Source organism: Hylobates moloch, unplaced genomic scaffold (genome assembly GCF_009828535.3).
Source record: "Hylobates moloch isolate HMO894 unplaced genomic scaffold, HMol_V3 SCAFFOLD_20, whole genome shotgun sequence".
Lineage (NCBI taxonomy): Eukaryota > Metazoa > Chordata > Mammalia > Primates > Hylobatidae > Hylobates > Hylobates moloch.
This window is the reverse complement of record NW_026652295.1, coordinates 41,567,459-41,594,395: the sequence shown is the minus strand read 5'-3', so window position 1 is coordinate 41,594,395 and position 26,937 is coordinate 41,567,459. Positions and strand designations below refer to the sequence as shown.

The 26,937-nt window shown below is 49.8% G+C and overlaps 2 protein-coding genes across 9 annotated transcripts in view; one reads left to right on the top strand and one right to left on the bottom strand.

The window, feature by feature from the left end:
- The first annotated feature begins 5,399 nt into the window (after window positions 1-5,399).
- On the top strand, window positions 5,400-9,284 carry DNPH1 (2'-deoxynucleoside 5'-phosphate N-hydrolase 1). 4 transcript variants are annotated; one of them, XM_058432402.1, is made up of 5 exons: window positions 5,414-5,629; window positions 6,824-6,910; window positions 8,489-8,557; window positions 8,741-8,851; window positions 9,032-9,275. In XM_058432402.1, the coding sequence occupies exons 1-5, from the start codon at window positions 5,425-5,427 to the stop codon at window positions 9,178-9,180; spliced, it is 621 nt and encodes a 206-aa protein (XP_058288385.1). In that variant the 5' UTR covers window positions 5,414-5,424; the 3' UTR covers window positions 9,181-9,275. The 4 variants fall into 4 exon arrangements, with proteins under 4 accessions (XP_031997341.1, XP_058288385.1, XP_058288384.1 ...); XM_058432401.1 differs by having other exon boundaries at window positions 6,794-6,910; XM_032141450.2 differs by lacking the exon at window positions 6,824-6,910 and having other exon boundaries at window positions 5,400-5,629; window positions 9,032-9,284.
- A 727-nt stretch (window positions 9,285-10,011) lies between these two features.
- The window catches only part of CUL9 (cullin 9), a 41,828-nt gene continuing 24,902 nt past the window's right edge, over window positions 10,012-26,937 (bottom strand). For all 5 annotated transcript variants that reach the window (XM_032141448.2, XM_032141446.2, XM_032141449.2 and 2 more), the window contains 15 exons: window positions 21,230-21,375; window positions 20,966-21,095; window positions 20,639-20,838; window positions 19,246-19,493; window positions 18,069-18,414; window positions 13,991-14,131; window positions 13,680-13,844; window positions 13,270-13,433; window positions 12,814-12,907; window positions 12,202-12,276; window positions 11,952-12,062; window positions 11,697-11,814; window positions 11,196-11,329; window positions 10,424-10,497; window positions 10,012-10,345 (listed from right to left, as the gene is read on the bottom strand). In XM_032141448.2, the coding sequence (XP_031997339.1) occupies window positions 10,150-10,345; window positions 10,424-10,497; window positions 11,196-11,329; window positions 11,697-11,814; window positions 11,952-12,062; window positions 12,202-12,276; window positions 12,814-12,907; window positions 13,270-13,433; window positions 13,680-13,844; window positions 13,991-14,131; window positions 18,069-18,414; window positions 19,246-19,493; window positions 20,639-20,838; window positions 20,966-21,095; window positions 21,230-21,375 (2,342 nt within the window). In that variant the 3' untranslated portion in view covers window positions 10,012-10,149. The remainder of the gene's footprint in view (window positions 10,346-10,423; window positions 10,498-11,195; window positions 11,330-11,696; window positions 11,815-11,951; window positions 12,063-12,201; window positions 12,277-12,813; window positions 12,908-13,269; window positions 13,434-13,679; window positions 13,845-13,990; window positions 14,132-18,068; window positions 18,415-19,245; window positions 19,494-20,638; window positions 20,839-20,965; window positions 21,096-21,229; window positions 21,376-26,937) is intronic.

The following is a 26,937-nucleotide window of genomic DNA, read 5'->3' as shown; positions in this document are numbered from 1 at the left end:
TGTAGAGGCGGGGTCTTGCTTGTTGCCCAGGTTGGTCTCAAACTCCTGGGTTCCATCAATCCTCCCACTTCAGCCTCCCAAAGTGCTGTGATTATAAGCATGATCACAGTGCCCAGCCTACTGTAGCTTTATAATATATTTTGAAATCAGACATGAATAAACCTGGAGGGTATTATAGGGAAATAAGCCTGTCACAGAAGGACAAATAATGCCTGAATTCAACTCATATGAAGGATGTATAATGGGTAAACTCATAGAAGCAGGCCAAGCCTGCTAACAAAAATTGGCCAGGTATGGTGGCACCTGCCTGTAATCCCAGCTACTTTGGAGGCTGAGGTAGGAGGATCACTTGAGGGGTCGAGGCTGTAGTGAGCTGTGATGCCGTGATGATGCCACTGCACTCTAGCCTGGGTGACAGAGTGAAACCCAGTCTCAAAAAAAAAAAAAAAAAAAAAAAAAAGAACCTTTCTGTCACTCCCAAAATGTTTTCTTGTGCCCTCTGCAGGCGATTCCTGCTCCCACCCCCAGCCAGCCTTAGGCAACAACTGGTCTGCTTTCTGTCTCGCCAAACATGCCTCTTCTGCACATGTCAAATAGAATCATATGATATGTAGTCTTTCGCTATTCTCTGTATCAGCATATAAATTTGACATTTTCTATAATAAATATAATTTTTGTTTAATTGAAAAATGACTTGCATTTGTATAGCATTTTATTTTTATTTTTATTTTTTTTTGAGACGGAGTCTCGCTCTGTCGCCCAGGCTGGAGTGCAGTGGCGTGATCTCACTCCGCCTGCCTCAGCCTCCCAAAGTGCTGGGATTACAGGTGTGAGCCACCGCGCCTAGCCTATATTTTCTAATGTGCCTTCACATACTTCACTGCACCATGCTAACCAGGTGACTAGGGCAGGATAACATTTCTTACCAATTTTATAGATGAGGAAACAGGCTTGGAGAGTTTAAGGGACCTGACCAAGGTCACAGAGATAGTAATGGAATCAAGGTTGGCCTCCTGGGGCCGGGCACAGTGGCTTAATGCCTGTAATCCCAGCACTTTGGGTGAAACCACATCTCTACTAAAAATACAAACATTAGCTGGGTGTGGTAGTGGGTACCTGTAGTCCCAGCCACTTGGGAGGCTGAGACAGGAGAATCGCTTGAATCCGGGAGGCAGAGGTTGCGGTGAGCCGAGATCACACCACTGCACTCCAGCCTGGGTGACACAGCGAGACTCCGTCTCACAAAAAAAAAAAAAAAAAGGATTGGCCTCCTATCACCTGGTGAGATATTTTCCCTGTCAAGCTGTCTCACTAGGCTCCCCACTGCCCTCACTCCTCCAGCCCGTCACCTAGTACCCCGTCCCTCCAACTCAGGCCTCTCTGCATTGAACCGGAAGGTCTGAGCTGCAAGTCATGGCTCGCTCTGAATCCTCACCCAACTGACAGTGGACTAGAACCAGTCTCAATGCCTTGTTTCCCATCTGGAGAAACACAAAATGTTCCTTCTACACTTTTACTCATCTATTCAAAATATCCCTTCAGCCTCAGGTAGAAAGGAGACGCCAGCCAGAGCAGAGGTGTGGCCCCCAAAGAGATGGGGGCTGGCTGGTTTATGTATCGATTTATTTACTTATAAGATACAGAGGCCACTTTAGGAGGCCGAGGCTGGCACATCACCTGAGGTCGGGAGTTCGAGACCAGCCTGACCAATATGGTGAAACCCCATCTCTACTAAAAATACAAAATAAGCCAGGCGTGGTGGCGCATACCATGTAATCCCAGCTACTCGGGATGCTGAGGCAGGAGAATTGCTTGAAACTAGGAGGCGGAGGTTGCTGTGAGCCGAGATCGCGCCATTGCACTCCAGCCTGGGCAACAAGAGTGAAACCCTCTCTCAAAAAAAAAAAAAAAAAAAAAAAAAGATACAAAGACAGAAACAAGATGGTGTGTGTTTGTGAATGTGTGTTCCTTGTCTTTGGGGGGAACTGGAGGGAAGATGTGAGTGAGGATAAGGAGCGTTGGGGAGGTTGCCTGTCAAGTCCGCTAGCACATGAGGCCTGCTTCCTAATCTGTGTATGCATGTTTGTGTGTATGTGAGAGACGGCACCTGGAGGTGGAGGGACAGGTGTGCAGCTGTGTCTTCATGTTTGCCCCATGGTCCCTGTATACCTAGCTGGGCCCAGCAGAGCAGTGGGCAGAAATACTCTGAAATCTCTGTCTCCCTTTTGTATCTTAGCATTAAAAATATACATATTGTTGCATCTTCTCTGCAATCGCACACTTCAGTATTTTAATAGTTATCTTTCAGGAAGAATACGGAAGAAAACACTGATGGAGTTTTCCTCTGGGGAGTGGGGCTGGGGTCTCAGGACTTTCTTTCCACTGCATACTCTCTTGTTCCATTTGAAGGTTTTGTCATATGTTTGTGATTGTCGTAATAAAATGAGGGTGAAATCAGTATTGGTGAACAATGAGTGCTTGCCTGTCTCCCTGAAGACATCGCCTCTATCAGCCTACTTACTACAGGGCTGAGCAGACTACGAAGTGCTGTGAAATACATCCTCTCATTTAAACCACTCATTCATTCAACAAATATTTAATAAATGTTTCTTATGTGCCAGGCATAGTTCTAGAAACTAGGGAATGGGCTAGGCACAGTGGCTCACACCTGTAATCTCAGTACTTTGGCAGGCTGAGGTGGCAGGATCGCTTGAGCCCAGGAGTTTAAGATAAGCCTGGGCAACATAGTGAGACCCCATTTCTACAAAAAATTAGCCAGGCATGGTGGCACTCGCCTGTAGTCCCAGCTATTCTGGAGGATGAGGAGGGAGGATTGCTCGAGCCTAAGAGTTTGAGGCTGCAGTGAGCTGTGACCATGACACTGCACTCCAGCCTGGGTGACAGAGCAAGACACCATCTCTTAAGAAAGAAGAAAAGAAAAGAAAGAGAAAAAAGAGAAAGAAAGAAAGGAAGGAAGGAAGGGAGGGAGGGAAAGAAAGAAGAGAGAGAGGAAGGAAGGAAGGGGAAAGAAGAAAGAAAGAAAGAAAGAGAGAAGAAAGAAAGAAAAGAAGGAAGGAAGGAAGGAAAGAAAGAAAGAAAGCAAGCAGGAATACAGCAGTGAAAAACCTTCTACTGGGTATAGAAAAACATGCAACAAAATTAATAAGTTATATGGTGTATGAGAAGGAGAAAAGGCAAGGTAGGGAAGGGTGATAGAGAGTACTGAGGGATGGAGGGCTGCCATATTGAATAGGGTGGTCAGGGAAGGTGGAGTGTGAACAAAGACTTGAAGGAAATGAGGAGTGAGCCAGGAAGCTACCTGGGAGAACAGGGTTCCGGGCAGAGGGAACAGCAAATGCAAAGACTCTGCGGCACGGGCATGGCTGACATGCTTAAGGAACAGCCAGGAAGCCAGTGAGGTGGCAGAGAAGTGAATGAAAGTAATAGAAGCTGGAGTTAGGGAGGTAAGAGGGTGACAGGATCATCTGGAGCCTTGTGAGCTACTGTGGGGTTTTCAGTTTTTACCCCAAGTGAGATGGGAAACACTGGAGGATTTTAAGCAGAGGAGGGTCATGACCTAGATCACTCAAGCTGCTGAGTGGAGAGCAAATTGTAGCAGGGAAGGGCCAGGGAAGGTGTATAGAGAACCCTTGACATAAGTAATTCCATCTTAGAAAGACTCCATCACTGGGTGCATTCGCTCATGCCTGTAATCCTAGCGCTTTGGGAGGCTGAGGTAGGGGGATTGCTTGGGCCTAGGAGTTTTGAGACCAGACGTGGAAACATAGTGAGACCTTGTCTCTACAACTTTTTTTTTTTTTGAGATGGAGTCTCACTCTGTTGCCCAGGTTGGAGTGCAGTGGCGTGATCTCGGCTCACTGCAACCTCTGCCTCCCGGGTTCAAGCGATTCTCCAGCCTCAGCCTCTGGAGTAGCTGGGACTACAGGTGTGTGCCACCATGCCTGGCTAATTTTTTGTATTTTTAGTAGAGACGGGGTTTCACCATGTTAGCCAGGATGGTCTCGATCTCCTGACCTCGTGATCTGCCCACCTCGGCCTCCCAAAGTGCTGGGATTACAGACATGAGCCACCGAGCCCGGCCAATTTTTTTTTTTTTAATTAGCTCAGCATGGTGGCACGTGCCTGTAGTCCTAGCTACTCAGGAAGCTGAGGTGGGAGGATTCCTTGAACCCTCAAACTTGAGACACGAGTTTGAGGCTGCAGTGAGCAATGATCGTGCCTCTGCACTCCAGTGTGGGCGACAGGGACCTTGTCCCCAAAAATAATAAATAAATAAATAAATAAAGTTTTTTAAAAACTTCATCTTACATTTCAAAAGGCATCAAGCCAACAGGGTCCAGATGTTCGCCTAACCAATGGAGACAACACCCAACCAGATAAGGGCATCACCCTTTACTATAAGTCCTCATCAGAGGACTCAAGGACCATAAAATGAGCAGGACTTCAGCAACTAGACACGGCCACCTTAACAGACCGAGTCTTGCTATTACTCGTGACCAGCACCTGGTGCCTTCCTCTGAAGGCTCTGCCCAAATCAAGGACTCTTCCTTGCGAGCTCTTGATGACTATCCCCATCAGGCCAGGACTCTGTCCACAGCACTCTCCTTGGACTGGTTCGTTAACCCCTTTTCTCTTGATGTTAAATGTTCTTGTGTTTGACGTGAAATTTTAACCTGAAACATTTATATCCTTACCTATAATACTATGTATGGTTTGCAATACAGTCTGACCTGTGGAGTGGCTCCAGCTTGCATGCCCGCGGCTCTGACTACCGAGTGAACAGGTGGTCCTAAGGAGAACTGCCTTCTTGGGAACTCCATGTGACGCCTAGCTTTTGTGATTGAAATAGCATCAATAAAAACCTGATCTTGTGGGTAGACACAAAGGTGGGTGGACCTGGTTCTGTCAGACCTTGAGCAGCTCACGACATGCGGAGACCTGTTAGGAGGCTGTGGAGAGCCGGGAGGAGGCTTAGACCAGGGTAGTGACCCTGTAGGTGGTCGTCAGATTTCAGATTTGGAAGGACGAATCCACACGAGTTGTCAATGGATGGGACGCAGAGTTGGAGAGAAAGGGAACGATCCGGATGACTCTGAGGGTCTTGGGCCTGAGCAGCTGGGAGGATGCAGCTAAAGCCGGCGAGGAGGAGGGGAGCAGAAGCGGGTGAGGTGGGGAAGCCCTCGAGTTCTGCCTGGACAAGGTCAAGTTAAGGTGCGTGTTAGGCATCCGAACGTCAAGTCCGGGAAGGGTGTGTTCCCGAAAGGGTCCCGGCTGGATCCTCCCAGTTCGTCGCCCCCATTCCACAGGTGTAGACTCAGCAGCCGGGCTCTGCTCTGGGCCGGGCGGGATCACGTGGCCGCGGGTTGGCGCCCCCTGGCGCCGGAGAGCGCGAGCGACTGGGGAATGGCTGCTGCCATGGTGCCGGGGCGCAGCGAGAGCGGGGAGCGCAGGGAGCGCGGGGAGCCTGGCCGCCCGACCCTGTACTTCTGCGGGAGCATTCGCGGCGGACGCGAGGACAGGACGCTGTACGAGCGGATCGTGTCTCGGCTGCGGCGATTCGGGACAGTGCTCACCGAGCACGTGGCGGCCGCCGAGCTGGGCGCGCGCGGTGAGGCCCTGGGGACGCGGGCGGGGGCCCGGCTGGGCTGGCAGGGACCCGGCCTGTCCCCACCCCAAACACCCCCACCCAGCAGCTGCGCTCCTGGCGCCCGGAGCCCACCCTTCTACCCCGGTGCTCCATCCAGCGCCCCAGCCCGAGAAGGAAACGGGCCGGGGCTCGGGCTTCATGGGTCCCAGCAAGCCTGCGGGTGTAAGGCAGACTCAGCATTATCTTGACCTTTGGTTCCTTCTTGGAGAACTCTGTCTTCAGCTGCTTTCAGAGCGTTTGTAGGGTGCAACAGAAAGAAGGTGGATTGGGCTGCTTTGCCTGGGCTCAGTTCCCACCTCACCCGCTGGAATCTTTTCCACCACCCAGCACGAAAGGTATCCTCCTGCCTTCCCACCAACTTTTTTTGTTTTGTTTTGTTTTTGAGATGGAATCTCACTCTGTCGCCCAGGCTGGAGTGCAGTTGCCTGATCTCGGCTCACTGCAACCTCCACCTCCCGGGTTCAAGTGATTCTCTTGCCTCAGCCTCCGGAGTAGCTGGGACTACAGGCACGCGCCACCACACCCGGCTACTTTTTGTATTTTTAGTACAGACGGGGTTTCGCCATATTGGTCAGGCTGGTTTTGAACTCCTGACCTCAGGTGATCTACCCGCCTCGGTCTCCGAAAGCGCTGGGATTACAGGCAGAAGCCACCGCCCGGGGCCTGCCTCCCCTTTTTCTGTGAAGACATCAGCACGTCTTAGACCCGGCTGACCCCAGTTCTCACTATTACCCTCTCTCACATTTTTGTTTTGTTGATACAAGGGCCTGTCTGTCGCCCAGGCTGGAGTGCAGTGGTGCGATCATAGCTCGCTGCAGCCTCGGCTTCCTAGACTCATGATCCTCCAGCCTCAGCCTCCTATTAGCAAGCACTGCAGGGACACAACACCATGCCTGACTCAAAATTTTTCTGTAGAGATTGGGAGTCTCACTATGTTGCCCAGTCTGGTCCCGACCTCCTAGCCTCAAGTGATCCTCCCGCCTCGGGCCTCCCAAAGTGCTGGGACTATAGATGTGAGCCCCCGTGCTGGCCTCATGTTCTCTTTCAGGCCATTATTGTGTTCTGCTCCTGGCTGCTGGGTTTTTCTTTCTCTTTCTATTTATTTAGTTATTTATTTGGAAACAGTCTTGTTCTATTACCCATGCTGGAGTGCAGTGGCAAAATCTCAGCTCACTGCCAACCTCTGCCTCCCGGGCTTGAACGATCCTCCCACCTCAGCCTCCCAAGTAGCTGGGACTACAGGTGCGTGCCCCCATACCTGGTTTTGTATTTTTTATAGGGACGGGATTTTGCCATGTTGGCCAGGCTGGTCTTGAACTCCTGAGCCCAAGTGATCTGCCTGCCTCGGCCTCCCAAAAGTGTTGGGATTACAGACATGAGCCACTGAGTCTGGCTGGATTTCTCTAAAGCATACTTTGATGTGCTGGTCTGGAATCTTGCAGATCCTTCCAGTTTGAAAACTGTATCTTGAATGCTTGTGCTTCTGCTCAGAAAACCTTAAGTGGCTTCCACTTACCCTACCCAAGAGCAGACCCACAGTTTGTGGGACCTTATGCAATTCTGGGAGACCTCGTTAAAAAAAAGACAAAAATCACAATACAAAGTTGCTGATGGTTTGGAAAGGGCCTGTGCAAGTGGAGGACCCTGAAGCTTACAGCTCATTAGTTCATGGTATATCCAGACTGCCTGGTGGCTCTCCAGGTCTTTAGTGTCATCTGAGGGAGCCTGTTAAAAACGCAGGTTCTGATCATCTGGGATAAAGCCTTTGAATGTGTACTTTTTTTTTTTTTTTTCCCAAGACAGAGTCTTGCTCTGTCGCCCAGGCTGGAGTGCAGTGAAGTGATCTCCGCTCACTGCAACCTCTGCCTCCCTGGTTCTAGCAATTTTCCTGCCTCAGCCTCCCGAGTAGCTGGGATTACAGGCGCCTGCCACCACGCCTGGCTAATTTTTTAATGTTTAGTGGAGATGGGGTTTCACCATGTTGGCCAGACTGGTCTCAAACTCCTGACCTCGTGATCCTACCGCCTTGGCCTCCCAAAGTGCTGGGATTACAGGCGTGAGCCACCACGCCCGGCCCAAATCTGTACTTTTTTTTTTTCTTTTTTTTTTTGAGATGGAGTTTTGCTCTGTTGCCTAGGCTGGAGTGCAGTGGCGCAATCTCGGCTCACAGCAACCTCCGCCTCCTGGGTTCAAGTGATTCTCCTGCTTCGGCCTCCCGAGTTGCTGGGATTACAGGTGTGCACCACCACACCTAGCTAATTTTTGTATTTTTAGTAAAGATGGGGTTTCACCATGTTGGCCAGGCTGGTCTTGAACTCCTGACCTCAAGTGATCCACCCGCCTCGGCCTCCCAAAGTGCTGGGATTACAGGCATGAGCCACCGCGTCTGGCCCTGGAATCTGTACTTGTAACAAGCTCCCTAGTGGTCCTACCCTGATGTGGTGGGCTGAGACTCACCGTCCTGGAAGATAACATTTAATCAAGCTAGGACCCGAGATCCCTACCCTCTGGGCCCAGGATGCCACTCCTACTTTTGGCTAAGTGCCCATGCACCTTTTCCTAATCACTGTCATCCACAGTTAGTGCTGCTGATGTTCTCATTCAGCCCTAATTACACGTCCCACCTTGCACAGGGTTGAATTTTTCTTTTTGTGGCTATTCCATTTCCTCGCTGCTTTGATGAGATTGTCATGTTTGGTCAGGTCATCTGGCACAAGGCTCCCACCCTCCCTGAGCAGGGTGGGTATGGACATACAAGGGCATAGGAGTTACCAGGAGCCAGCATGAGGCATGTCCTTGACCAGCTTTCCCTTAACACAGGGGAAGAGGCTGCTGGGGGTGACAGGCTCATCCATGAGCGGGACCTGGAGTGGTTGCAGCAGGCGGACGGTGAGTGGCGCTCCCTCCTTCCAGCACCTAACTCCTCTGGAGTGCTGGGTTCCCCTGGACATCCCGGCCTCCACACCTAGAAGGGACTCCCAGAGTTCCCTCCTCACCACAGCCACACCGTCATCTTCCTTATGAACCCCAAGTGCCCCCAATGCTGAGGCTTCCTCTCATCTTTCCTCCCAGTGGTCGTGGCAGAAGTGACACAGCCATCCTTGGGTGTAGGCTATGAGCTGGGCCGCGCCGTGGCCTTTAACAAGCGGATCCTGTGCCTGTTCCGCCCACAGTCTGGCCACGGTGAGCACCCCAAGCCTCCCTCCTGGCTTTCTGTGGACCCAGCCCTCAGCTCCTTCCCTGGTGGGCTCTGAGCACCGCGCCTCTCCCAAGGGGTGAGGGAGCTGTGCGGGTGTGGATGGGAGGCAGGGAGCTGTGAGGGTGTGGATGGGAGGCAGCCTCACCTTTCCCTGCCCTTTCCAGTGCTTTCGGCCATGATCCGGGGAGCAGCAAATGGCTCTCGGTTCCAGGTGTGGGACTATGAGGAGGGAGAGGTGGAGGGCCTGCTGGATCGATACTTCGAGGCTGATCCTCCAGGGCAGGTGGCTGCCTCCCCTGACCCAACCACTTGACTTAATCTCACTTTCTGAAATTCTTCTATTCTCAGACACTGCTCTAGTACCATTCCTTCCTCTTAGCCCCAGGAGCAAATTAAAAGGTACAGTTAAAATCCTAACTTTCTGTCTTGTGTGAGTCATGGGGGTGGGGCAGGTCCTCAGTAATACCCTTTCCTGCCACATTTCACTTCAAGATAGACGCTTTAGAAATCTCTGGGCTGAGAGGAGGACAACTCCTAATGCCCTCAAGCCCCCTCCTCCCCAGGAACACTTGGGAGGAGGGCCGGGCGTGGTGGCTCATACCTGTAATCCCAGCACTTTGGGAGGCCGAGGTGGGTGGATCACGAGGTCAGGAGATCGAGACCATCCTGGCTAACTCGGTGAAACCCCATCTCTACTAAAAATGCAAAAAATTAGCCAGGCGTGGTGGCAGATGCCTGTAGTCCCAGCTACTCGGGAGGCTGAGGCAGGAGAATGGCGTGAACCCGGGAGGTGGAGTTTGCAGTGAGCCCAGATCGTGCCACTGCACTCCAGCCTGGGCGACAGAGCGAGACTCCGTCTCAGAAAAAAAAAAAAGAGTTGGGAGGAAGGTTGCTCCTGCAGGTGGCCATCCCTCTCTCCGTCTCCTCTGAACTGGGCTGGGGCTGCACCTGGCCCTTTCCATGCCAACCTTCACTTCCCTTTATCAGCTTAAGTCAAATGAGTCTGCTCTGAGCCTTCTCGGAGGATAGAAGAGTCCGGAGGTCTAAAGGAAACAGTAAAGATGAGGAGTGTGGGTAGATGTGACGCCAGGGCAGTGGCAACTGGCTGGTCCCTGGTGAAGCTGTCAGCCTGCTCCCAGAGACGTATGTGAGAAAGAGACCTTTATTCAGTAAACAGGAGGCACTACAGACGCTGGGAAACCCCCTCCCCATGACAGGGGCAGCTCCCGCCCCCTGAGCCCCGTGACTCTGGGGCTGCTCTAGGTGTTTCCTATCTGCCCCCTCAGTCATAGGCCTCATCTTCATCCTCCTCCTCATCACCAAAGAAGAAAGTCTCTTGGTCCAGGTTCTCAGACTCATCGTAGGAGAAGCTGTCATTGTCCAGCTCCTCATCAAACTCATCCTGCTGCCACTCGGGCACATCATCCTCATCGTCTTCCTCCTCCTCTTCTGCCTCTGGCCCTGAGGAGGCCTGGGGCCTAGGGAGAGCCACCACACTCAGCCCAGAGGCTGCCATGTCCCACTGCCTCCTCCGTGGCTCTGCCCACCCCACTTACTGACTGCCGGGCATGTTGGGTCCTTTTGCCTCCCAGGCCTCTACTGATGGACTCTGAAGACCAACCCGGAAATCCTGGTGAGCAGACAGAAGGATTTGAGAAGGAGGTAGAAGGCATGGGGCCTTTGGACCCAGCATTCCTTCCACTGATGCTCTGGGGGGCCAAGCTCCTGCTAGACTGCTCCCCTCCCAGCACAGCACTTCATGAAACACTGCCTTCGTGAGTTCACTCAGATGGTCTCCGGGGATACAGGGTACCAGGGGGAGGCACACCACCCTGTGCTTAAAGAGCTTACAGAATCTATTTATTGTCTTTTCTGCCCACGTGACTTACCAGTCAGTAAGCAACCTGAGGACAGGATTCACAGTTTAGACTCAGCATCGGTGCATCAGAGCTGGAGAGAGCCTGGGAGAGCTCTTGCTCCAGTGACCCCAATCCCCTGATGCCCACTCCTAGGATTTCAAATCCATATCTGGGAAGTATGGTCTGGAAAAGTTCCCCAAGTGATTCTGATAGGCACCTGACCAAATACCCTTGATGTGGGCTAGCCAACCCCTTTATTTTGTAGGAATCCCCAGGAGGTGAAGTGATAGGGTCAGCATCAGGCAGGTTGGCCCAGAAGCCGGGATGTGCGCCCAGATCTCGTAACATCCATTCACCCGCTTTGCTGCCTTTCCTTCTGGACTCACCCCAGGGCAGGGGCTGTGCTGGGACAGGAGGACCACAACTCCTACAGAATGCAGGAGCAGAAGGGGTCTGGGCCGCGCAGTACCTGGGCGGAATGCTGCAGGATGGCAAGCAGCCTCTCCTGGATCCGCCGGAGCAGCTCCATGCCTGTGCTGAGGCAGTCTGCCCGCAGGAGGCGCAAGGAGGAGGCCAGGTCTCTGCACCGCAGCAGGGTCTCCTCTGCAGAGGGGGCAGGCACAGAGGCTCCCTCCCTTCTCATTCTCATCCATTCTTTCCTCCAACAAACACCTATGGAACATCTACCAAGAGCCAGGTGCAGCTCTAGACATTCTCATGAAGCTCCCTAGGGGAGCAGGGTAAAGACCAGAAACCAAGAAACATCCACGAACATCTGCGCCCTTGGGCACCTTACAGTGTAGGCTTTCAACCTGAACTTTAACAGCCAGGCAGTGAGAAGGCCATGAAGAATGAAGAGGAAGAGGACACAGGGAAGGCAGGGGTGCCGCTTGACCTGTCCGGGAGGGGCCGGGCTGTGCAGCAGAGGGGAGGAGGCAGGAGGAGGGCCTGGCTGGCAGGGGTGGCTCACCCAGGAGGATCTGCAGGGCATTGGTGTGCAGCTCCAGGTTCTCTGTCTGTTGCTCCACCACATCCATGTACTCCGCGTCCTGGCTGTAGAAGCTGTACACGCAGGCGTAGGCCAGCACCTGCAGGGGCTCCCATCAGCTCTCCTGCCTGCCCTCTCCTCATTCCCTTCATCCGGGCAAGTCCGATGAAAGCAGCCAAGCCTCCCAGACCCCTTTGGCACACCCCTCCCCTGCCCTCCTCCCCCACCCGCTACCACCTTCCGAGCCTGCTCCAGTCCCTGGCAGGCATCGTTGAGGAAGGTGAAGGATCTGGGCGGGGGCACTTCATGGATGGCAGACACCCGGTTCCGCAAGTTCACAGCAAACTCCTGTGTGGAGGAAGGTGTATCAGCACCAGCACAGGTGGCACAGCACCACCTGCCCGGTCAAACCTTCAGCCCACCCCCTCCACCCCACCACCCCAACCTGCTTCTGCAGGCATCTACCCGCTGTTTCCTCCCAGCTCACCCTTGCCTGGTGATGGAAAGTGCACCTCTCATTATAGTCCTGAAACCGCTTCTCCTGGCGAGCTGCCTTGCTTACCTAGCAAGGATACGTTGAGAGGGCTATTGGGTGTTTTGTTTGGACAGGAGGGAGTTAATAAGTGGAAAAGCCAACATTCATGGAGGCCTTTCTACACCTCCCCCGATTATCTTCATTCAGTCCTCATGACTGTGTGGGGTAGGTCATATTATTCACCCCTTTTGCAGAGGCTGTTGAGGCTTGGAGAAGTAAATGAACTTGCTCAAAGCCACATGCTAAGCAGCAGAGCCAGGCTCTAACTGCAGGGTCCCTACTCTTTCCTGCTCTGCCCTGCTGCCTCCTGAGAGTGCCCGGCCCTCCCCAGCCTTTCTGTAGCCACCTTGGTATGAGAAGTCCTGTTCTGGAGCTGAAGGTCCCTGTGAACAGACTTTCCAGCATCTGCAGGCCCAGGTGGCTCTGTCTTCCCCACACTGAGCCTCTATCCCAACAGCTAGAACACTGCACTGCACACGGAGCCCTGTCTGCCCAGGACCTGGTAGCATCACCCTTCCCCGACGGCTCTGGGCCTCTTCCCTCCCCCAGTGCCCAACGCCTTACCATGGCAGAGCAGTTGTAATAGTCTTTGTGATTTGGCTTCCAGGACTTGAGGCAGCGCCAGCAGAATCCATGGTTACATTTGGCACAGGTCATGCTATGGAGGAAGCTGGTTGGTCAGGGACTCCTGCCTCTGGGCAGGGGCGTGCCAGGAATGCCAAGGGCCCGGATGCACCCCTGTTGATGCGGTGGCCTCTGCTCCTGCCCTGATAGTCTCCTTAGTCATACCCAGCCCTGCTGAATGCACCCCTGCTTTTGAATTCCCCCAGTCAGTGTGGACTTACGAGTGGGAAAAGGAACATTAAGATCCAGGAAGTCACCGTGGAGGCTGCCATGTGAGGGGCGGCTGAGGAACCGCCCTCTTTTGCTGAGCTTTACACTAAGCCCGTTCCCCACTCCTTCTGCCAGGCCTCCTCCCCCACCCTTGCCTCTGGCTCCCCAGAGTACCCCCCTTCTTACTGCAGGCACCCCTCGTTCTTCTCGATGGGAGCCTGACAGCTGGGACAGCGCTTGGAGATGAGCTTGGCCAGGTGCTTGCTCTGCGCCTCCACGCTCATGCCATCGTAGTAGCCACCATCATCGACCCACTGAGACATATGGCCACAGCTAGCAGGGTAGTGTGCCTAGGGCAAGAGGGCATGGTGGGGACACAACTGAGCCCTGAGGGCAGCACGGCTGGTGCGCACAGGAGAGAGGGGAGCAGGCACAGGTCACATTTGGAGGGCTCCAGGAAGAGGAACAGAGCTCAACTGGGTGGCAGAGGCTGAGGAAGGACAAGTCACAGTCTGTGTGTGTGGCAGGGAGGGGGTATTAAGCAGGGAAGGAGCGTGAATCCTTGCTCAGGGTCAGGGCCAGTGTGGGGCTCCCACCTCAGGGAAGCTACAGTTGAAGCATGAGGCCCAGCCACACTTGGAGCAGGTGGTCCCACAGCCCAGGCCCTGGCGGCACAGGATGCGGTCGCAGCCCTGGGGGTTGGTGCACCAGGTCAGGTTGGAGCAGCTCTCCACATAGCCACGCAGGAGCGCCTTCTCATACTGTGGAGACGCAGGTGCCACGAGGTGAGGGTATGGCTCTCCAGGATGTCACACCTCCAGGCCCCCAGCACCCCGTAGCTCAGCCCACTCCCTGGGGCACGCTCCTTTGGCTCTGCACTGGAGCCTCTCTCAGACAGAGGGGATACCTTGGAGATGACCTCTGGCGAGGAGACGATGGCACGAATGAAGGCTCCAGTGGGCTGGGCGGGGCAGTCGGCAATGGGGCAGGTGCAATTCAAAACAAGGTTCTGCTCGATCCGAGTTGTCAGGTACTCATTCCAGCAAGACTGGGAGGGACAAAAGGAGGGGCTGCTCACAGACAGTGTGGAAGCAGCACAGGGGGAGTGTCCTGGTAACTAAGCTTGCGTCCCTCCTTCCCTTCCCCTCCACTACAACGTGGAAGGCCAGAGACAAGCCTGCCTCTAGATCAATCAATGCTGACTCCTCTCTCTGGCTTTGCTGAGAATGGCCCAAATTACAGTTTTCTTTGAAGATGGGGTGGGCTGTGTATTTGCCTAATCATAATTGCTGTTGGGATGGACAAGGAGGGAATGGGTAAAAATAATCAAGAAAAAGGAGAACGATTCAAATTCTAAGGAAGATATGCAGAGAGCAGGAAGGTCCGAGAGAAATGAGGCCTGGGAAATGGGTTGCCTGGGTGGCTGGCAACACGGCTCTGGTCTCTCCTCCCAGCTCCAGTGGCTTATCTCCAATGACTGTCCGGATGCTCCTGTCTCTGACTTATGCCTCCAACAGACCCAGCCTCTTCTCTACAAAACTGACTTGCCCATGGCATCCCCCAAACCCTGATCAACTTGCACCACCGTCCCCCTCGTCACCACTGTTGGAATCTTCATATCGTTCTCTTGCTCCCATGTCACTCCCCCATCCTAAATCAGGCCATTATCCCCTCATCCCTAAACCACTGTGAGAGCCTGTTCTGATCCATGGTCTCCTCTCCCGGTCTCTCCCCACACCATCCATTTGGTCTATGCACGAGCAGCCGTTGCAGCCGTCTGAGCCTCCTACAGTACTCCATGAGCGACCCCTGCCTCTCACACTGCCGCCATGCTTTCCAAAATGATGGGTCTAAACCCTCAGGAGACCGGGTGTCTGTGATATCAAAGCTGCAGCATAAATTTGAAGCACCTGACTAGATCATTTTTACTCAAAGTACCAGACCAAAGTAAACAAAACCCTTTCTGCATTGAAACAAACCCAGACAAAGTTGGGAAATTGAATGCAAATTCTTGCATTTTTGAGATAGAACAGGGAAAATTTTCTCTGAATTCAGACCCTACTCTTACAGGCACACCGGTGCCTCAGGGTCCCCCTCTGCCCTGGCATCTCAGTCTGGGGACCCCCAGCTGCTCTCATGACTATTGTCCAACCCAAGTGGTGGGGCTCACCCTGGGAGCTGTCCAGCTGCTTCTCTTGCATCGCTGTTGTGCCACTCAGCTGTGACCAATGCTGCACAGGCTCCTCCTTGCAGGGGCTTTTCAATCAGCCTGTTCATCTGCCTGGTTTTCAGGCCCCTTGTCTCTCTCTCTCTCTCTCTCTTTTTTAAACAAAGTCTCGCTTTGTCACCCACACTGGAGGGTGATGGCACAATCATGGCTCACCGCAGCCTCAATCTCCTGGACTCAAGCAATCCTCCCACCTCAGCCTCCTGAGTAGGTAGGACTATAGGTGTGCACCACCATGCCTGGGTAAATGTTTTTTCTATTTTTTGTAGCGACGGGGTCTTGCCATGTTGTCTAGGCTGGTCTCAAACTCCTGAGACCCCCCCGTCTCTATATCTCTAAAGGCTTGGTACCCTGGGTCTGCTTCTTTCTCCTTGGGTAAGGCCTGCCAGGCCTCTCCGCTTCATTCCAAATTCAAAAATCCACTGTCTACCTGCCAATTCCACACAGGTGTCCAACAAGCAGCTCAAACTTTACAGGGCCACAACAGAGTAAAGATGTCACATGCCATCCACCCAGGTGCTCAGGTCAAAAGCACAAGAACCATCCTTGATTCCCCTGTCTGAAGCCCCTACATCTAACCCACCAACTCCCGTCAGCTCCACTTCCAAATGTGTCCCAATCCACCCTCTCTCATCGCCACTGCCCCAGTCCAAACTACCATCTCTTGTCTCTCATACAACAGTCACCAAATGGGCCTCCCTGCTTCCACTCTTGCTCCCCCCAAGCCTTTTCTCCACACAACGGCAGAAGCGATCTTTTAAAAAATGTAGGGCCGGGCTGGGCGCAGTGGCTCACGCCTGTAATCCCAGCACTTTGGGAGGCCGAGGTGGGTGGATCACGAGGTCAGGAGATCGACACCATCCTGGCTAGCACGGTGAAACCCGTCTCTACTAAAAATGCAAAAAATTAGCTGGGCGCAGTGGCGGGTGCCTATAGTCCCAGCTACTCAGGAGGCTGAGGCAGAAGAATCACTTGAACCCAGGAGACGGAGGTTGCAATGAGCCGAGATCGCGCCACTGCACTCCAGCCTGGGTGACAGAGCGAGACTCCATCTCAAAAAATAATAATAATGAAATAAAAATAAAAAATATAAACCAGATCATATCAACATTCTGCTTAAACCCACCATGGCTTCTCATAAAATAAAATCCACTGTCAGGCTGGGTGTGGTGGCTTATGCCTGTAATTCCAGCACTTTGAGAGGTCAAGGCGGGAGGATTGCTTGAGACTGCCAAAATTCAAATCCTGACCTTTGGCAAATTACTTCACCTCCGAGTGTCTCCCTCTGTCATGTAAAATAGGAATAACAAAAATACCTACCTCACAGAACTAGTATGAGAGTTAAGTAAAATAATGCATGTAAACAGCACAATGCCTGGCTCAGAGTGAGCTCCCATCAATATTATTAGCTCTCTGGTCCTTTCTTGCTGGGATTTTTTTCAATACCTCATTTAGCACCCAGTGCTATGCACATAAGTCCATGAGAAACATTTGTTGAATGAAAAAATGAAAGTGTAAAGGAAATAATTAAGAACCTGGGGAAAAGGGAGCATAAGCAACTATGTGAGAGGATAAGCCAGAAGCACAGCCAAAGGGAAAGAGAAAAAGAGAATACACACGCACACACATGCATGCACGTCTGTCCCCCACGCCTGGGGAAACGCTGTTGGGAGAAGCAGCTGGAATTCACGGTAACCAGGAGTGCCCCTCCCGCTAAGCTGAAGTGTTTGGGCTTGGCACCAGTTCTAAAGAGCTGTGAGGCAGGAATATCAGACTCAGTGCTCCCGGTTCTCTGTACCTCAGCCCCACATTTTTTATTTTTGAAGATGACTCACTCCCCATCTGCAAGCTTCTCTGTGTCCATTATACAGAAGCAAGCCAATAGAGCAAGAAGACCCTGAGGCGAGGTCTCACTCTGTCCTTCAGGCTGAAGTGCAGTGGCGAGACATGGGCTCACTGCAGCCTCCGCCTCCCAGGCTCAGGTGATCCTCCCACTTCAGCCTCCCAAGTAGCTGGGACTATAGGTGTGCACCACCATGCCCAGCTTATTTTTGTATTTTTTTGTAGGGATGGGGTCTTGCCATGTTGCCCAGGCTGGTCTCGAACTCCTGGGCTCAAGCAATCTGCCTACATCAGCCTCCCAAAGTGCTGGGATTATAGGCATGCACACTACCTCACCAGGCCTATTTTAAAAATTTTTTTGTATTAAATGAGAGTATATGATAAAAGCAGTGATAGTGCACTGAGATGTGGGGACTTAAATGGTGATAAGGGCAACCACAAATTAGAGTCATCGCCAATCTACTAACACTTTTGCAAGCACTTCACAAAGTGTCTTGACATCTATTTTACACGTATATCTCTTAGTTCTAACTTGGCTGATAATGGGAATCCGTGAGGAGGCTTTAAAACTTCCTCTAAATTTCTCACCTCCAGAGATTCTGCTTTAATTAGTCTGAGGTATCATCTGGGCATTAACACGTATAAAAGCTTCCAGTGATTATAATATGAAGCTCAGCTGGAGAACCATTGGTATATATCGCTGGATCCCAACCACCAACCTTTAGAGTGTCAAGGCAGGTGGTACCACTTACAGATAACAAAACTAGTTTAAGAGGGACTAAGAGACTAAATCCACTATTGCCCAATCCATATTGATGAAAATGGCAGTGCTAGGCTAGAACCCAAGAATTCCCAAGGAATTTTGTTAGGGTAAGGCAGAAAGCCAGGGGCAGGAGCAATGCTGGTGGGACCTCACCTTACAGCAATAGTGCATGCAGCAGAGAGAGGGCAGGTCGTCGTCACACCCCAGGGGGCTCACACAGACTGGGCAGTGGTCGGGCCGTGCAGGTACAGCCTGGGCCTGGGGAACACACAGCCCAGCTGCCAGCAGCAGTGGCTCAGGGTCCTCACTGTAGCTCTGCAGCAGCTGTTCAGTGCCCCAGTGGGAATGAGCCAAAAGGTGCTGAGCAACATCTGGCTCTAAGTTCAGCGTCTCCTGCACCTGACGCACCGTCTGCTTCATCAACCCTTCTACTTCCTGGGGGCTCATGGTGCGGCCTGCAGGCAACTGTAGAGATGCCAGGGTAGCCACAGCTTCTGGGCTTGTGGGGAGGAAAGAGACAGAAGTCAGTATTCCTGCCCTGCTATCCAGCCTACTAACTGAACCCCACCTGGCCCCCAGCTCCCTACTTGAGCATACTTGCTCGCTTGCCTAAGCAGCCTCAGGATAACCACCCAAACCAACCGTCAGAGCAGGTCCTCCACAGAAGCACCTGTAAATGTCAGGGTGGGGCTGGCTGTTGCAATGACTGGGGACAAAATAGGTATCTAGGGGTCAGGGTGCTAAGAGACCAATAGCTGATGGGACAGTCCCACTGTAGGTCTCACCCTAAAAGGTGGCAGCACCTGTAGTGAGAACAGGAGTCTCCATCCTTACTGCTCAAGTGTGGTCTGCGGACCAGCAGCACAGGCATCACAGAAAGCTCTGCTGTTAAATCTGCATTTTAACACTAGCGCCATGTTGAGGTTTGAGAAAGATTACTCAAGATAATTCACTTTACACATGATGCAAACAGCAGGCATGAAAAGCAGGGCCGTAACAGCTTCCAGTGAACATTAGAAAGCTTTGGGGGTGCTGGTTGATTAGAGAAATCCTATGGCAAATTCCTCTGTAGAACAAACTTCCTGAAAGTTTGTATATTTAACTGAGTAGAGTACATAGTTAGCACTCAATACATATTTGCAGGCCTCTGATTGGAAAGGGTTGGTGGTGCTGGGAGGGTCAATAAAAACTACCAAAGTCAGGGAAGTAACAGGGATAGGGAAAAGGGGATTAGACAAAGAAAGAAGGGAAGTGTTTCTCCACAAGGGATCTTGGCTTTGGCATGACAACCTCTCCCACCTCACTGCAAGGGGTCAGGTGGGGTGGCTACCTAGGCTTGGAGGTTTTGCTCTGGCTGCCACAAAAAGGGACATCCGCCTGACCCCGGCAGGGCCCCATGGGCTCCGGAGCGGCATACATCAGGATCTGGGGCCGGTCATCACGCCGTTTCACGTAGCCCTGGCCTAAGAGGTGCAGGATGCAAGACAGGACATCTGTACTGGTACAGGCCACACCCCCAGCAACAGTGTGGCCCAAGGTTCCTGGAGGATTTGGACCCTTCTGCCAGGCCTCCAGCACCTGGATAGGAGGAAAGAAACAAGAAGGCTACTTTTATGTAGGGAGCAGGCTGCTGGGCTCAATGCCCAGCTCTGCCACTTATTTTTCCCCTTTTTTTTTTAAGAGACAGTCTTGCTCTGTCACCCAGGCCAGAGTGCAGTGGCCTGATTGCACCCTCAAACTCCTGGACTCAACTGATCCTCCTGCATGAGCCATGGTGTCTGGTGGCTCTGCCACTTACTAGCTGTGTGATTGTGGATTAGTTACTAAGTTTTTCTTTTTTTTTTTTTTCCAACAGTCTCGCTCTATTGCCCAGGCTGGAGTGCAGTGGCACCATTTCTCACTGCAACCTCTGCCTCCTGGGTTCAAGTGATTCTCCTGCCTCAGCCTCCCAAGTAGGTGGGACTACAGGTGTGCACCACCACGCCCGGCTAATTTTTGTATTTTTAGTAGAGATGGGGTTTCACCATGTTGGCCAGGCTGGTCACGAATTCCTGACCTCAAGTGATCCACCCACCTCAGCCTCCCAAAGTGCTAGGATTACAGGCGTGAGCCACCACGCCCGGCCACTACTAAGTTTCTCATACTTCACTGCTCTTATCTGTCAAATGAAATAAAATAACATTTATAGGATTGTTGTGAAGATTAAATGATGACTTTTTTTCTTTTTGAGACAGAGTCTTGCTCTGTTGCCCAGGCTGGGGTACAGTGGCACCATCTTGGCTCACTGTAACCTCCGCCTCCTGGGTTCAAGCAATGCCTCGGCCTCCCAAGTAGGTGGTTTTACAGGCACGTGCCACCATGCCCAGCTAATTTTTATATTTTTAGTAGACACGGGGTTTCGCCACGTTGGCCAGGCTGGTCTCAAACTCCTGGCCTCAAGTGATCCGCCCGCCTTGGCCTCCCAAAGTGCTGGGATCACAGATATGAGCCACTGTGCCTGGCTGGATTAAATGACTTAATCATGCAAACTCTTAGGATAGGGCCTGGCGCATGGTAAACACTCATGCCTTATCTTTATCTCCTATCTGCTCTGTCAGGAACAGAAAACCCAGATGGAAATGTCACCTACAGAAGTCTTATATTGAAAGAGTTCACTGTGTTCATCCCCAATCCCAAGCATGACTCCCTCCCTCCCCCAACTTCATGGTCCCCTCTCTGCCTACCAGACAAACCAGCTGATCAATGTGGAGGCCCTTTTCCCCATGGGCTTTGAGAATACGAACAAGAAGACAGCTCAAGAGATTCCTCTTCTGTTCCAGGGTTCGGCCCTCATCCTTCTCTATGTTCAGGTATGCCTGGGGAGGTATCAGCCACAGGGCCTCCCCACTGCGCTGGGGCCCAGGCTCATGAAGCCGCAGCACACCTGGAACCCGCTCCCGGTCAGATACCGGAGGAGGCAGAGAGACAGATGAATGGGGACTAAGATGACCCCATTCTCACAGTCCCCCCCATCTTGAGGGCGACCCCCCGACCAGCCCCCGGTGACCTACCCCTGTGTGGAAAGTCCTGGCCCTCATGCAGGGTCAAAGGGCCATTCCCCGAGGTGAGGGGCACGAGTGCCTGGAGCAGCAGCTCTGGGGAGAGGTCAGAATCCTTCAGCAAGGTCTCTACTGACACCTCCTGATGAGGAGAAACACCCAGTCAGGAGTCAAAGGAAGGAAAAGGAAAAGGGGAGGAAGGATGAAGGAGGAACAGGGTTTAGGAGGAGAACAGCAACAGATAAGGTGGCAGAGAGAGGCTAAGGGCTGAAGCACCTCTGTCTGATTGAAATTCAGCAGCAGCCACATCTGCACGGTGGACACATGCAGCGTCTGGTTCCCAAACTGCAGCTCAGCCCGGCCCAGCCACGTCCACTGCAGTCGCCGATGTGGTCCCATGTCCAGGACTGGATGGTTCTGACCTAGGCAAGTGTCAAGGAGAACGGTGGAGACACAGAATGGGCGAAACAAGGGGTTTAGGGGTTGAGGTGTCAAGCTTTGCTCCTACTAGTCCCTACGGGGAGGAGGGCCCCCGCATTTTCAGACAGAGAGATACCTTGTCAAGCTTCCCAATCTCAGCCTTCTCTGCGCCTGCCTCCCTGATGAGCCACAGGTATCTAGGAGCCCATCCCTGAGCTAGGCAGGTTCCATGCAAAAACACCAGAGAGAAAACACTTGCATTTTGCCCTCAAGGAGCTCACAGTTTTAAAGACCCACTGGGCTGGATCTCTTCCTCCTCCTGTTTCACAGCTCAGGCAAGGTGAGCCTGAGACATCTGTTCATACTGGAAAGCAAGGAAGCTGTCAAAGGGAGAGTATTAAAGGGACCAGGAGCCTGCCTGAGAGATGCTCTCTGACCAAAGATGGGACAATTTAAGCATCCAAAAAAAAAAAAAAAAAATTCACCTGCAATGTGTGATGGAACCACACAAAATATTTTAAAATCTGTGAGTTCATAATATATTTTTAGAAGACCTCATTGGTTATATTTAAAAGATACTAGAGAACCAACACATTATTTTTAAAACTAGTTAAAAATAATTGGAAGAGGAAACAATCAAGCCTTTCCTGTATAAACTGGACTTCAGGGTAAAAAGGTGAAAGGGTTTCTCTTGAAAGCATTCCAGCTAATACACAAAGAAGGAATGACAGAACTAGATATAACTATTTCATAACCCCTAATGAAATGATAGACCTAAGCAATGGTAGAAATGCCTGCCTGGTGAAAAGCTGATGGAAAATTACATGTAATGTATAGACAAGACTGACACACTGAAACCCATTGATCCATCTCAACATCACAAAGGGAGACAGGCTGAACCTGCCTCCTGGTGGAAAGACACATACCACCAATGAAGTGTTCTTGCCCGAGAAATCAAACCCAAATCTGAATAAGCCTCTACACCTACAAATCAGTTTTCAGGAAATAAAGGAGACAGAGGAATATGCTTGAGGACACCATTTGAATGCAATCAGGAAAATCCAGCCTGTGAATGAATAACCCACTTTCCTCCAGAAATAATTGCAAGGAGGATAAAATGGGAGGTGGAAACCTACAGAGTAAGGGGGATGTAAGATAATGCAACCAAATGCAATGCGTGGACCTTGGTTGGATCCTCACTAAACAAAAGAACTAACCAAAAAACCCCAAGGCAATCAGGGAAATATGAGCAATGACTGTATACTTGATACAAGGAATTGCAAATTTCTAAATATTTGATAACTGTAGTATCCTTTTTTTTTTTTAAAGAAAGAGTACTTATCTTTTAAATTTTGGGGGTGGGGAATAGATGGGGGTACAGATTGAAGATTGGCCATGAGCTGATATATGTTGGAGTTTAGTCTGTCTACATTTGTATATGCTTGAAATTTACAATAAAAAGACTTTTTAAATGAGGGTGAAAATAACCCTTCTCAGACAAATAAAAAAACTGGTAGGGTTTTCCACCAAACACCAAAATGAAGACACTTTTTTTTTTTGAGATGGAGTCTCACTCTGTCCCCCAGGCTGGAGTGCAGTGGCACGATCCCGGCTCACTGCAACCTCCACCTCCCAGGTTCAAGCAATTCTCCTGCCTCAGCCTCCCAAGTGGCTGGGATTACAGGTGTGCACCACCATGCCTGACTAATTTTTGTATTTTGAGTAGAGACGGGGTTTCGCCATCTTGGCCAGGCTGGTCTCAAACTCCTGACCTCAGGTGATCTGCCCGCCTCAGCCTCCCAAAGTGCTGGGATTACAGGCATGAACCACCATGGCTGGCCTGAAGATACTTCTAACAGATGTATTTTAAAAAGAAGAAGGACCAAGAGGCAAAGGAAACGGTGACTAAAGCAATTGGCATGGTGGCAAATGTAAATATCCCTGAATAAATAATAATAATGACAATGTTGGAAGTTAAAAAAAGATAATGCTAAGATATGGAACAACAGTAATAAGTAATATGGGAGTTAGAGCTGGAGTTAAGATTTTCTAAGGTCCTTTTATTGTTCAGAAGGGTAGGAAGTGATATTAGCTAATCAAGGATACAGGTTAAAAATACAAGGGTATTCAATTATAGAAATAGAATGCCTAAGTTCTAAAACTGATATAGACAAAAAAGAAATGTTTTAAAAATAATCAATCAATCCAAAAGAAGAAAGAAAAAAGACAGCACAAAAACCCAGGGTAGAATCATATGTATATAGGTGTTAAATTTATTCTTCTTTAAATATAAGAAGGGTAAACAAAAACACAAAATAAGAAGTTAGAAACAGCCAATTAATGAATAATAAATGAATTCACTGAGTTTATTATTTATGAATTTATTATGAATTTGTTATTCATAATAAATAGGCTAAAATTGACATCTTAAAAAGAGATTGTCAGGTTGAACAAAAAACAAATTCTAGGTTTTTATAAGACATGTGCCTAAAACATTAAGGGTATGGCAAAGTTAAAAGCAAAACAATCCCAGGGGAAATTCTAACAAAATTAGAATACTGGCATGATTTTAAAGTATCTCCCCCGACAGACTGCTTATTAATTGTAGCAAGGAGAAAAAATATAAACTATATGAGTGGAGAAAGCAAACAATCTCTTGGCCAGGTTGACAAAATTAACATCATAAAGAAGGGGCAGATGAAAACTGTGTGCTCCAGGTTGTACAGCCTTGGGAAGTACGTGCCTGCCACATACTTAGTATTTTGCCTGGGAATGCATAAACTGAATCTAATCATAAGGAAATATCATACAAACTTAAAACGAGGAACCATTTTTAAAATGTAGGCCAGGCATGGTGGCTCACGCCTGTAGTCCCAGACTTTGGCAGGCCAAGGTGGGCAGTTCACAAGGTCAGGAGTTCGAGACCAGACTGGCCAACATGGTGAAACCCCATCTTTACTAAAAATACAAAAATTAGCCGGGCATGGTGGTGGGCACCTGTAATCCCAGCTACTTGAGAGGCTGAGGCAGGAGAATTGCTTGAGCCCGGGAGGTGGAGGTTGCAGTGAGCTGAGATCGCACCATTGCACTCCAGCCTGGGCAACAGAGCAAGACTCCATCTCAAAAAAATTAATAAAAATAAAATAAAATAAAAAATATAAAAGGGTCCGGATGCGGTGGCTCATGCCTGTAATCCCAGCACTTTGGGAGGCCGAGGCAGGGAGATCACAAGGTCAGGAGTTCGAGAACAGCCTGGCCAATATGGTGAAACCTTGTCTCTACTAAAAATACAAAAAAATTAGCCGGGCGTGGTGGTGCACGCCTATGGTCCCAGTTGCTCTGGAGGCTGAGGCAGGAGAATCACTTGAACCCAGGAGGCAGAGGTTGCAGTGAGCTGGGATTGAGCCACTGCACTCCAGCCTGGGCGACAGAGCGAGACTCTGTTTCCAAAAAAAAAAAAAGAAAGAAAAAATTAGAATATGGAGGCTGGGCACAGTGGCTCATGTCTGCAATCCCAGCACTTTGGGAAGCTGAGGCAGGAGTTTGAGAACAGCCTGGCCAACATAGCGAAACTCTGTTTCTACAAAAATTAGCTGGGAGTGGTGGTACACACCTATAGTCCCAGCTACTTGGGAGACTGAGATGGGAGGATCACTTGAGCCTGGCAGGCAGAGGTTGCGGCGAGCCACCTGAGATCATGATGCTGCACTCCAGCCTGGATGACAGAGTGACATCCCCTCTCAAAAAATACAAGTAAAAGGACAAATTGTATACTTTGAATGGTTAAAATGGCAAATGTTATACTAGATATATTTTATCACAATTTAAAAAAAGGTACGCAAAAGATTAAGAACTTCTCTCCATGCAAAAACAAAAAGCTAAAGATAGAAAAAGATAAACTGGAAAGCCAGTAACCAAAGAAAGCTGGTATACTATTAATACCAGAGAAAAACAGACTTCTAGAGAAAAAGCTTTATTAGAAAGAAAGAATGTCACTTCATAATAATGTTTCATTGACTCTGGAATTTCCAAACCTGCATGGTCCATCATAGTAGCCATTAGCCACATGTAACTATTTAAATTTAAACTGATTATGGCCAAGCGCGGTGGCTCACGCCTGTAATCCCAGCAATTTGAGAGGCCAAGGCAGCTGGATCACCTGAGGCCAGGGGTTCGAGACTAGCCTGGCCAACATGGTGAAACCTCGTCTCTACTAAAAATACAAAAATTAGCCAGGCATAGTGGTGCACACCTGTAATCCCAGCTAACCGGGAGGCTGAGTGAGGCATGAGAATCGCTTGAACCCAGGAGGTGGAGGTTGCAGTGAGCCAAGATCAAGCCACTGTACTCCAGCCTGGGTGACAGAGCGAGACTCTGTCTCAAAAAAATTAAAATAAAATAAAATAAAATAATAAACTGATTACAATTAAATTAAATTATTTAGTTCCTCAGTTATATTAGCCACATTCCAAGTACTTAATTGCCACCAATGACTATCATACTGAACGGTGCAGAAAAGAATTTTTCAATCATTGCAGAAAGTTCTACTGGATAGCACTGTTAAACTATTTTAACCTTCTAACAAAATAACCAAAAAATATATTTACAGTTAAACCAGTATGATTAGCGGTTTTAAAAAATTCACCATCATAGTGGTAGATTTTAGCACACCTTTCTCAGTAGTAGATCAAGTAGACTAAAACTGGTAACTTTACAGAAGATGTAAACAAAACAATTAACAAGGTCAATTTGGTGAAATATGTAGAATCCAGTTAAGAACACACATTCTTCTTAATCACACATGAAACAGGTAAAATATGACCATCTACCAGGCTATAACGAAGTCTCAATAAACTGCAAAGATTCAGAATCACAGAAACCATGCTCTTTGGCCACAGGGGAATGAGGGTAGAAATATAAAACAAAAAAATAATTAAAGAAAAACTTGTTTGGAAATTAAAATATATATTCTTCTGAAAAACAAAATAAGGAAATAATAACAGAAATTTAAAAATTCTTAGAACTAAACAATAATAAAAATAATATGTAATAAAAACTTACGGAACATCCCAAATGCCCATAAACAGCAGAAAGGGTAAATACATCCACACAATGGAATATGACTCAGCAAAAGAAATGAATAAACTAATGATACCCTTGACAACCTGGATAACTCCCACAGACAGTATGTTTCGTGAAAGACATCAGACACAGCAGAATACTGTATGATTCCATTTATATGATGTTCAAATACAGGCACAAATCTATGGTGATAAAGGTTAAAAATAACGATTTCTCCTGGAAGAAGACATTGACTGGAAAGGGGGCATGAAGGAGACAGCCTTCTACGATGCTGGAAATGTTCTGTATCTTGATGGGGGTGTGAGGGAGGTAGATACATGGGTGTATATGAATATAATAATTCATGAAGCCTTAAAATTAAGATGTGTGCACTTTACTGAATACTAGTTATATCCCAATCTAAAAAATCTTTTTGGCTGGGCACAGTGGCTCACCGAGGCAGGTGGATCACCTGAGGTCAGGAGTTTGAGACCAGCCTGGTT

Excerpts from the sequence above, each read along its gene's own strand:
- DNPH1 (XM_058432401.1), top strand. The coding sequence starts at position 5,425 with ATGGCTGCTGCCATGGTGCCGGGGCGCAGCGAGAGCGGGGAGCGCAGG. Across the intron at positions 6,911-8,488 it reads CCAAGTAGCTGGGACTACAG|GGGAAGAGGCTGCTGGGGGT; the intron begins GTGCGTGCCCCC and ends CCCTTAACACAG. Across the intron at positions 8,852-9,031 it reads CCGCCCACAGTCTGGCCACG|TGCTTTCGGCCATGATCCGG; the intron begins GTGAGCACCCCA and ends TGCCCTTTCCAG.